General features: G+C 31.9%; 1 protein-coding gene and 1 pseudogene across 2 annotated transcripts; both read left to right on the forward strand.

Annotated features, from left to right (window-relative positions):
* The first annotated feature begins 1,247 nt into the window (after positions 1-1,247).
* LOC129883355 (geraniol 8-hydroxylase-like) lies at positions 1,248-5,071 on the forward strand. Of its 2 annotated transcripts, XM_055958006.1 has the most exons (4): positions 1,252-1,924; positions 2,641-2,925; positions 3,980-4,261; positions 4,658-5,071. In XM_055958006.1, the coding sequence occupies exons 1-4, from the start codon at positions 1,325-1,327 to the stop codon at positions 4,979-4,981; spliced, it is 1,491 nt and encodes a 496-aa protein (XP_055813981.1). In that variant the 5' UTR covers positions 1,252-1,324; the 3' UTR covers positions 4,982-5,071. The 2 variants fall into 2 exon arrangements, with proteins under 2 accessions (XP_055813982.1, XP_055813981.1); XM_055958007.1 differs by lacking the exon at positions 2,641-2,925 and having other exon boundaries at positions 1,248-1,924.
* Positions 5,072-5,262: 191 nt separating this feature from the next.
* On the forward strand, positions 5,263-11,628 carry LOC129883747 (geraniol 8-hydroxylase-like; annotated as a pseudogene).
* Positions 11,629-12,000: the final 372 nt, after the last annotated feature.

The following is a 12,000-nucleotide window of genomic DNA, read 5'->3' on the forward strand; positions in this document are numbered from 1 at the left end:
ATGGAATTGTTTTACTCAAATGATTCCACGTCACAATTGATTGGTTATGCAGATGCGGGATATTTATCTGATCCCCATAAAGGTCGATCGCAAACAGGCTATTTATTTACATGTGGTGGTACAGCTATATCATGGCGTTCAACAAAGCAAACTATGGTTGCCACTTCCTCAAATCATGCAGAGATAATAGCCATTCATGAAGCAAGTCGAGAATGTGTTTGGTTAAGATCAATAACTAAACACATTCAAGAAACATGTGGTCTTTCTTTGACAAAAGACGCTCCAACAATATTGTATGAAGACAATGCTGCATGTATAGCTCAACTGAAGGGAGGATACATCAAAGGAGACAGAACAAAACATATTTCACCAAAATTCTTTTTCACTCATGATCTTCAAAAGAAGGGTGAAATAGATGTCCAACAAATTCGTTCAAGTGACAATTTGGCGGATATGTTCACCAAAGCATTGCCAACTTCAACCTTTGAGAAAATGAGATACAAAATTGGAATGCGTCGTCTTCGAGATATTAAGTGATATTTTCATCAGGGGGAGCAAAATACGCGTTGTACTCTTTTTCCCTTAGTCAAGGTTTTGTCCCACTGGGTTTTCCTGATAAGGTTTTTAATGAGGCAGCACTCAAGGCGTATTATCAGATATGTGTACTCTTTTTCCTTCATTAGGTTTTTTCCCACTGGGTTTTTCCTAATAAGGTTTTAACGAGGCACATTTCTCGTGGACATCCAAGGGGGAGTATTATCAACCAAGTATTATCAACCAAGTAATATCAACCAAGTAAAATGGTTGTCCACTTAAAATGGTGGATAGTCCATTTACTTTTTAAGTGGGTAAAATGCCCATTAATATTTTCCTCCACTTGTAAATATGGCTATAAATATAGCCTTAAACTTCAATGTAAAAACATACAAAACACATAAGAGAAAGAATTGCTATTACTCTCTCTATATTACTACTCTCTCTATTAACACTTTCTATATACATATTCTCTTGTTCTTCTTCCTTTATAAAATTGTCAAGTTAGTTAATTTATAACACATATTTAATAATAGTGATTATATACTCTCCCTTTGTCTTCTTCTACCATTTGATGATTCTTAAATCCTTTCCACCAAGACAAGAGTCAAATATGACACGTAAAGATGGCATCTTTTTTTTATATAAAAAATGGTTAGCCATGTGGGTGGTAGTCAATTTATCTAATTTTTAAATGTATGACTGACACATTAAGATGGGGTCCTTTCATAAAAAAAAATAATGTATTACACATTATTGGATTCCTCTACACTTGTGAGAGAGAGGCATAATGGATTACTATACACTTGTGTTGGGATCAATTTTTTCTTTGATTTTTCTCTATACTACTCTAGCTAAATTGTCCAGCAGGGGCACTAAAAAACTTCCACCAGGTCCATCACCATGGCCAATTATTGGAAATCTTCACTTGTTAGGTGAAAAACCCCATGTATCATTGGCTAATCTTGCAAAAATTTATGGTCCAATTATGAGTTTAAAACTAGGACAAATAACAACAGTGATCATATCTTCATCAACCATTGCAAAACAAGTCCTTAAAAATCAAGATCAAGCTTTTTCTACAAGATTTATTCCTAATGCCCTTCAAGCACACAACCATTACAAATTCTCTGTGGCATGGCTTCCTGTTTGTCCTCAATGGCGAACGCTTCGCAGAATATTGAACACAAATATCTTCTCTCACAATAGGCTTGATGCAAATCAACATCTAAGGTCACAAAAGGTGAAAGAATTGATTGCCTATTGTGAAAAATGTAGCCAAGAAGGTGAAGCTTTGGATGTAGGTCAAATTGCTTTCAAAACAAATCTCAATTTGTTGTCCAACACTATTTTCTCCAAGGATTTGGCTGACCCTTTTTCGGATTTAAAGGTAACTTGTTTGTAATACTCATTTGTATATGTTGTGTATAGATACGTATATTTATATTTAGTATAAGATGAACACTATTTATAGTACACTAGATGACAAAAAGGCATGAACCTGCAATTATCTCTTTTTAGTACCAAATTAAACTATTTTTTTCTTTATTATATTATGATTATATAACACATATCAAAAAAGAGAATGTGTTCGTGAACTAGTTATATTTTTATGGATTAATTTTGTCACCTCTGATTTTCAATAGTAATATAACAGTTTATGATATTATTTTTTTTCAATTCAAAAGTAGATATGAACAATATGACTTTTTGTGTGATTACCAACATGATTTGCATGGAGGGGAGTCTTGGAGTAACTAGTAAATTTGTTGTCATGTGACCAGGAGGTCACGAATTTTAGTCTTGAAAATAGCCTTTGGCAAAAATGCAAGGTAAGACTGCGTACAATAAACCCTTGTGGTCGGCCCTTCCCCGGACCCTGCGCATAGCGGGAGCTTAAGTGCACCGGGCTGTCCTACCAATATGATTTGCATTTATGACCATTTTTCAGATTCAAAAGTAAAGTTGAAGAATGTGATTTTGACATCCCAACCCCTCATTTTGACTTTTTATAGAAATTAAATGGTGCATTTAATATAATACACTCATGCTGTTATAATTGTAATAATTATGATCTCAATCTTCTTCTTTTTTTTTTATTCGAAGGTAGAGTTGAAGGACGTTATTTGGGGTATCATGGCTGAAATAGGAAAACCTAATCTAGTTGATTTTTTCCCTATATTTGAAAAGATTGATCTTCAAGGAATAAGGCGTCGCACCTCTGTTCATTTTGGTAAATTGTTTAAACTATTTGAGGGTTTGATCAATGATCGATGCAAGGAAAAGAAAAGGAGATGTAGTGAAAAGAGTGATATTTTAGAAGTGTTTCTCAATATTATTGAAAACAATTCTGAAGAAATTGATCATAATCACATCAAGTCCATGTTCCTGGTTCGTATTCTTTTCTAATTAATTTATCATGAGTTTAAGTTGATACATATTATTATTTTATCATTTACATGCTATTATATGTAAACTTAATCTGATAGGGTAAATTTATTTAAATGTCAACGTCATATATATTCTTTTTTTTTTATAAACCAATGTCATATATATTCAACATAAACTTTGTACAAAATATAAAGTATTCATGCTTATTACATTGAACACACTACAATAAAAATAATCTTTAGAGGCAATAGGTAGTGTTGCCAAAATATTTATCAGCCATTAAACTTTGGCCGTTAATATTGATATCGTTAAAACCTTTAGCGACCATTAAATGATGTAGTAAAGGTATGGTTTATTGCCGCTAAAATCACTTTCTTAATCAATTGTATAGCGGCACTCATAATACCATCCGAAATGGCTAGTTTGCTAATAAATCTAGTTAAATTATTAGTAAAAAAGAGCTTTTAATGACAACAAAATTTGGTAAATGCTCAAAAATAAATCACTATTAATTCATAAAAATATTCTATTATCTCTTTAGATCGATCAAACAAAGGAAGCAGTAATCCAATAATTAATGCAACAACTAAGAAATTTATATTGTACGAACTAAACAACTATGGTCATTATATAATCAATTCTATTAAAAACAACAAATGATTAGTCTTCAAAGAATTTCCACAACTCTTCATATTGAAATCTTTCAAATGATCGAACATCAGTGTATGATCTGAAATAAAAAATAATTATGCCAATAGATGAAATATAATATAAGAATACATGACATTTCAGAGTAGTTCTGATCATCCATTATATTGTTCAATTACCAATTTTGTTGTTCACACACAAAGTTTTGTTTCCACTTAGCAATCAAAATGACCTGTACATATTTGTTCAAGATGATTTAATTTATTGTATATGCTAGATTATTTTTTATGGTCATGAATTCATGTGAATTGATCTATTATTCTTTTAATTGTTGTAATTTATGTTTTTTCCTCTTTTTATTAGTGGAATATATGGTTATTTGCTTTGATGTGTACAAATGTTGTAGGACCTATTTGGTGCGGGAACTGATACGACTACAAGCACATTAGAATGGGCAATGGCAGAAACACTTAAACAACCTAAGATTATGAATAAAGCTCAAGTTGAACTTGCAGAGATTATTGGAAAAGGAAAACCAATACAAGAAGTTGATGTTTCTCGACTCCCTTACTTGCAATGCATTATTAAAGAAACATTAAGAATACATCCACCAGTTCCGCTCTTACTCCCACGCAAAGTGGAGCAAGATGTTGAACTATGTGACTACGTCATTCCAAAGGGCTCACAGGTATGAATATGACAAGTTTTTAAAGTTATTTGATGGTTGCGCTAAACATATTCTCGTGATGAGTTAATTTGGGTAAAGTTCAAGTCAATCCATCTAAAAAAATTGGGTTGATTTGAGCTAAATATATATAGTACTCCAAAAATGACCTATGAGAAAATTTATCAAAATATTTGTAACTTTTATTTCATTTGTTAATTAAAAATAAGAAAACAAATAAAGAAATTAAAATTTGGTTAGAGTTGGACGGGTTACGCTATGATCAAATATTTAGTCTATCTTATCTGAGATAATCTTAATTTGCGCTTGTCAATGATCTGCCTATTTATTGATTATGATTAGCCCTTTTGATCCATTCAAACATAATTTAATTTGCTTATTTGATACCTTTACTCACAGGTACTAGTCAATGTATGGGAAATTGGTCGAGATTTTACTTTTTGGAAAGATCCTTTAGTGTTTAAACCCGAGAGGTTTTTGAGTTCAGATTTGAATATGCAAGGACAATATTTTGAGTTGATTCCATTTGGTGCTGGTCGAAGAATATGCCCTGGCTTGCCACTAGCATTGAGGATGGTTCCAGTAATGTTGGGCTCACTCTTGAATTCCTTTAATTGGAAACTTGAAGCATGCATTGAACCAAAAGATTTAGACATGGAGGAGAAGTTTGGTTTGACCTTAGCCAAAGCTCGTCCTTTGCGAGTTATCCCATCTCCTCTTTGATGTTGCCTAATTGATAAATATTATTTGTATTTGGTATCTATACTGAACCAAACATTTTTGTTATAATAATTAAAGACTTAAGTGATCATATATATAGTCTAGAAAGCAATTTGAGCTAAATCCAAAAAAAAAAAATCTTAAATTTTGTGTCAAGTTAAACAATGTCATGTCATAAATTGAGACGGAGGGAGTACATTATAGGAGTCACTTCTTTGTTACTCCAGTAGATGTATTACAAAGATAGAGTGTAGTTTCTAATTAAGTGATACTATACACTTGTGTTTGGATCAATTTTAGCATTGACTTTCCTTTGTAACTTTATATGCAGCAAAGGAAGCAAAAAACTTCCACCAGGTCCATCACCATGGCCAATTATTGGAAATCTTCACTTGTTTGGTGCAAAACCCCATGTATCATTGGCTAATCTTGCAAAAATTTATGGTCCAATTATGAGTTTAAAACTAGGACAAATAACAACAGTGGTCATATCTTCATCAACAACAATAACATACCCAGTGGGATCCCACAAGTGGAGTCTGGGAAGGGTAGGTGTACGCAGACCTTACCACTACCTCATAGAGATAGAGAGACTATTTCTGGTCATATCTTCATCAGCCATTGCAAAACAAGTCCTTAAAAATCAAGATCAAGCTTTTTCAATGGCTAGATTTGTTCCTAATGCAGTTCAAGCACACAACTATTATAAATGCTCTGTGGGATTCCTTCCTGTTTGTCCTCAATGGAGAACACTTAGGAAAATAATGAACACAAATATCTTCTCTTACAATAGGCTTGATGCAAATAAACACCTAAGGTCTCAACTTATTGTGCAAAATGTAGTCAAGAAGGTAAAGTTGTGGATATAGGTCAAGTTGCTTTCAAGACTAGTCTCAACTTGTTGTCAAACACCATTTTCTCCAAGGATACATCTACAAGCACATTGGAATGGACAATGACAGAAACACTCAAACAACCTCAGATTATGAAGAGAGCTCATACTGAACTTGTAGAAATCATTGGAAAAGGAAAATCAGTTGAAGTCGAAGCTGATGTTTCTCGAGGTATAAATGACAATTAAAGTTAATTCACAAAAATATGATTTGCCCAATCCGCTCATCGCTTCCTCAATAACTATCTTTAGAATGTCCTATCAAGTTTGGATGGTTAAGTTGGGTATATTCATGGTGGGACAATTTGGGCACAACTCAAGTCAATCCATCTAAAAGTTGATCTAGTTTAAGCTCTATGGTGCACAGTCTAATTTAAGCTAAATATGTATAGCAATCCAAATTGACTCATGATTTTTTTTTTATTAAAAATAACTTTTTTGTTTGATATGTTAGTTTTTCTTTTTTCTTCTCTCTATGAGCTCTCTCCCTTTTTGCTCTTTTGGTAACTCAAACTCACAACCTCTTAGGTTGGAAGTGAGGGGTGCTCACCATCTGAGCAACTCTCTCTTGTCGTTTGGTATGTTAATTATTTCCATAATAAAGAAAACAAAGTTTTATTTGGTTAAAAAAATTAAGAAAATAAACAAAGAAATTAAAATTGGTTAGAGTTGGACGGGTTAGGTTATATATGAATCATTGTTTCGCTATCTTAGACTAAATAATTTTTGGGTGATTAATGATCTACCTATTTATTGATTAGACAGTTTGATCCATCCAAATATAATTTAACTCGCTTATTTGACGCTTTTACTTGCAGATACTAGTCAATATATGGGAGATTGATTGAGATTTTATTTTTTGGGAAGATCCTTTAATATTTAAACCTGAGAGGTTTTGGAGTTTGAATTTGGATGTGCGAGGACAAGATTTTGAATTGATTCCATTTGATGTTGGTCAAAGAATACGCCCTGGCTTTCCACTAGCATTGAGAATGGTTTCTGTAATATTGGGCTCACTCTTAAATTCCTTCAATTGGAAGCTCGAGACAGACATTGAACCAAAAGATTTAGACATGGAGGAGAAGTTTGGTATCACCTTAGGTAAAGTCCATCCTTTACGAGCTATTCCATTTCTGCTTTGATGTTATCGAGTCAATAATTATTTATCTCTATTCGATATTTATATTAAATCAAGCATTCCGACCTTAGCGGTAAAAATATAAAGTGACAGGTGTGTGTATGCACTACACATGTTAGTATTATTATTGATTTGATGAAGCATTGAGTACCAATAAATTTTATCTCGCCTATGTTATATGACAAGCGTTTATATTTTGTGAATTGTAGACTCCATAAATTTACAATATTTCTTCAAAATTAATTGACCCAACTCATACAAGAAATGGGAGGATGCGGTGTGGCAATAGCGAAGCCAAAATTTTTAATTAAACACACGAAAAAATTAAGGGGATTCGTCATTTATTATATATAATAAAAAATAATTTTAACCTATATATTCAATGTAATTTTCCGATTAAGAGAATTCGGATGAACTCCTGCTGTCAATAATACGGTTCGAACGGTTATTTTATGAAACTAAAATATATTTTACATCATATTATTTGGTATGATTCGATATTTTTTTGATTAATTTTTATAAAAATAAAAATCTTACCTAATTATCCGATACGGTTCGATATTTACATATATATCGTTTATTCTTCTATCATTGAAATGACAACATAATGATACGATGTGATAACATTTTTTTAAAGAAATGCAGATATGCATATCTGATTTTTGTATTTTTTTAATTGTATCGTTCTCAATCATAGAACCGCGAACAAATATACTCCCAAGTACAGTGGAACATCACGTCCACACCAAAACAAAATTAACTCAATTCAAATGGAGGACCTTTAGTTCCTTTCTTATGAATATCCATCAATCTCTCTTTTATAGTATGTCGGAAATGACCCCTAAAATTATTAATATAATAAAGGTTTCTCCTCATTGTTTTAGAATAGTCATTACTATTGCTTAAGATTCATATCACCAACCCCAACTCATTTGAATTGAATAGAAATTATTGTACTATGCACTTGCAAAGAATTAATGCAACAATCAACCAAGCAATATGTAGCATCTGAATGGAACTTTTCTCAACTGAATATTCTAAAGCATAATTTTGATGCATAATATATTAAAATCAAGCAGCATAATTTTGTGAGCTCTTATTTTCACAAATATCCTCAATAAATAAAGATGATCTTACTTTCCTAACAATCAAGCAGAAAAAGTCATGTTGCTTAACATATCTTTTCAGGAATAGTCTTTTACAATTAACAAACTTAATTGAAAGAAAGTGAAAAAAGAATCCAAAAGAAAGAGGAATTCTGGGCCAATGTTCTATGCCCCACCCATTGGTTTCAAGAAAACTTGATCTCTAATTATGCCAAAGGAAAGAGAGGAAGAAATATGACAAATTAGTTTTGTGATAATAAAGTGGTCTACTTGTCTTTATACTAATATTCTAGGAAGGGTGCAATGGCATACAAATTGTTTGTACCTAAGATAAAACAATAAGAATAATATATTAAGATTTATTAATTGTGATAAGCAAGAGAGCAATCTGTTTTGTTCTCTTTAACAAACTTCACCATTTGTTCCGTATTAATTATAACATATTTGCTATATTTGTTGTTGTGTGCTATTAGATATATCATAGCCCACTAGGAATTTGCCCAAAAAATATACAAAGAAGACTGTAGAAAGGACAAAAAGAGAAGTTCAATTTTCAATCATACTTATTGGAATTTTTAACAGAGTTCAAAACAATTCACCATAAATAGAAAAAAAAATTGCAACAGTTACATGAATCACTATGATTTGCAATAAACGATGAAGCTTCAGAAACGGAACTTAGTAAGAAGTTAAATGTATTTGAATTCAACTCCTTTATCAGAGGAAAAAAAAAACCTACAGATAATAATGGCAGAAATAATAATGGCAGATAAATAATTTGATTTCTAAGGAACCAATGTTATGATGTCAACAATTGTTTCTACAATATGGTGTACACAAGAATTCCAAACATTAGTACTATTGGCATGACAATTATATAACCACTATTAAAGTAAGTCAATTTTTGTATCACCATCAGTAGATACCAAGAAGACAGAATTCTAAGTGCCCCAAACAAAGGAAGGTACAAACAACAACAGAACTGAAGAATTAGTAAATGAACATTCCACAAATATAATTAGATCTGAAGTAAATGACGATATCAACACCTATCGATAAACTGTATTTTGACCTTTAGTTTTAAAATATCATTATATTGTTGTGAAATTGCGGTGAGTTGTTGGCGATATTTTAAATTGAAAACAAAAGATGAGACAGAGAAAAGTTACTTAGTAGGTAGATCAGACATATGAAAACCTTAAACCTGTTAATTGTAACATCATGATCTATTTAGAGTTTCATCTCTCAATTCTGCTAGATATTGCACCGGAGAGTGATTCTACCCCAAAGCTGCAAAATTGATGAAGGGTTGAGATGACTGGTACACCCAATAATTGTGGTACAGACAGTCAGTCAAATATGATAATATCTGTTGCATATAAGAGCAAGTTCTAGTTTGCTAATTCCAAAGAGAGCAACTGTGAAAAAGTAGCAAACTTTAATCTATTCGAAGAGATCAAGCGTAAGAATAGACGTACATAGCGTTAAGAGTTGTTGGCTGGGAGGTGTAAAAATAGTGAAGCCGCATTGCAAATGAAATCCATTTCCTTTGTTTATTCTTCTTTGGTCTTAAGAACGCTGGTTTTAAGAATGAGTTAGAGAAGTAAATTCCTTATTCAATCCTCCCCGAGGGGTACTTCTATTTAAGCTTTAGAGAATCCAGTTCCAGACCGTAGGAATTGGGTTCAAGCTTTCCCCAGCCTCTTTTGGTCCCTTGAAATTTAAGTGTATTTCTTTTGGTTTGAAACAATTGAGAGAATGATAAAAATCGTGCCTTTTAGTTGAGAAGAAAAAATACACCATTAGATGAGTTCAGATTTGCCGTGTTACAATATCGCCGCTTTTAAAAGAAGAAGCATTTTAATTTTACGGTAGTTCAGAAAAGTGTGTGACTTTTCATTGTTTTTCCATTTGATGAATAAGCACATAAATTAAAAAAAAAGGCAAAAAAAATGAGAAAAAGATAGATAAAAATCCTAATATGTGAGGGCGCCACGTAGGCGGGCCTAAGATTCTCATTATATATAGATTATTAGTTTAAGTTAATATACATATATAGTTTATTTTAACTCTTCGTCATTTATCGGCTTTTTAAAAATATAATTTACGTCTTAAGGAGGCGTGGTCCTTTTATATTATCATCAAAAGGGATACATGGGTGATAATTTAGATTTTAGAGGTAAAATAGATTTATTCTGTTACAAATAAAGAAACATGACTTAACTAGATAATTTCAAATGTAGGAAGATGTATTCATCAGAGTAAGAGAACATGATGTATTTCGTTCAAGATGATTCAACCAATTTATTATATAAGTTTGTTAGCTTATTTGTTATGGTGAAATAAGAATCGATATATATTATAGTTTCTTTTAATTACTGTAATTTAATAGGATTTTCTTTACTATAATTTATGGTAATATACTTTGACGTTTAAAATATGTAGGACTTATTTATGGTGTCTACAGATACAACTACAAGCACATTAGAATGAGCAATGACAAAAATACTAAAACAACTTGAGATTATGAAAAAAAGACTCAAGTTGAACTTGCAGAAATCATTGGAAAGGGAAAATTAATTGAAGAAGCTGATGTTTCTCATCTCCCTTATTTGCAATGCATCATCAAAGAAACCTTAGGAATGCACCCACCACTTCCGTTTTTAGTCCCCTGCAGCGTGGAGCAAGATGTTGAATTGTGTAATTACGTAATTTCGAAGGGCTCATGGATATGGATATGACAATTAATATTAAATTGACCAGAAATATAATTTGCCCAATTCGCTCAAGTTTGGATGGTTGAGCTGAACATATTCTCACGGTGGGTCAATTAGGTCACAACTCAAATCAATCTGTCTAAAAATTGGGCTAACTTAAGTTAAATAGGTATAATGCTCCAATTTCACTCATAAAAAAAGTTATCAATTTTTTTTAAAAAAAAAATATATGTTAGTTATTTCCATATTAAGAAAATAAAGTTTTATTTGGTAATTCAAAAGAATAAAAAAATAAACTAAGAAATTAAAACCTAGTTAGAGTGGGATGGGTTGTGATATATATGACTCATTGTTTCTCTATCATAGACCAAACAATCTTTATTAGGGGTCAATGACTTGCCTGTTTACTGTTTTTCCCTTTTGATCCATCCAAATATAATTTAACTTGCTTATTTGACGTCCTTACTCACAGGTATTAATTAATGTATAGACGATTGGTCAAGATTTTACTTTTTGGGATGACCCTTTAGTATTTAAACTTGAGAGGTTTTTGAGTTCAAATTTGAACATGCGAGGACAAATTTTCGAGTTGATTCTCATTTGGTACTGGTCGAAGAATATGCCCCGGCTTTCCACTAGCATTGAGAATGATTCCAGTAATATTGGGCTCAGTCTTAAATTCCTTCAATTGGAAGCTTGAGGCAGACATAGGACCAAAGGATTTAGACATGGAGGAGAAGTTTGGTATCACCTTAGCCAAACTCCGTCCTTTGCGAGCTATCCCATCTCCTCTTTGATGTTGATGATTCAATAAGTATTTATTCGTATTCGATATTTATATTAAATCTAGCATCTTAGCTGAAGCAGTTAAAGAATTAAGTGATAAGCATGTATATGCAATCTATGTTTGTATTATTGTTGATTTGATGTAAGCATTGAATATCAATAAATTTTATCTTGTCCATGTAATAACAGTAAATAATAAGGATATTTTTGTCTTTTGGCAGGGAAAGAAAGGAAATTTCACAAAGAACTATTATAAATATCTTAACTATGATCGTTAGCTACAGTTTGCATATTTACGGGCTGTAGTTATAATTTAAGTTGCATCGTTTGTCTAATTTGCGGATTTGTGTAATTTGCAGGTTTGTATAATTCACGGGTGAATT

Source organism: Solanum dulcamara, chromosome 3 (genome assembly GCF_947179165.1).
Source record: "Solanum dulcamara chromosome 3, daSolDulc1.2, whole genome shotgun sequence".
Lineage (NCBI taxonomy): Eukaryota > Viridiplantae > Streptophyta > Magnoliopsida > Solanales > Solanaceae > Solanum > Solanum dulcamara.

Bases quoted from the DNA above. Each gene is read 5' to 3' on its own strand.
- LOC129883355 (XM_055958006.1), top strand. From the start codon at position 1,325: ATGGATTACTATACACTTGTGTTGGGATCAATTTTTTCTTTGATTTTT. The intron at 1,925-2,640 runs GTAACTTGTTTG...TTTTATTCGAAG, and splicing joins ACCCTTTTTCGGATTTAAAG to GTAGAGTTGAAGGACGTTAT. The intron at 4,262-4,657 runs GTATGAATATGA...CTTTACTCACAG, and splicing joins TCATTCCAAAGGGCTCACAG to GTACTAGTCAATGTATGGGA.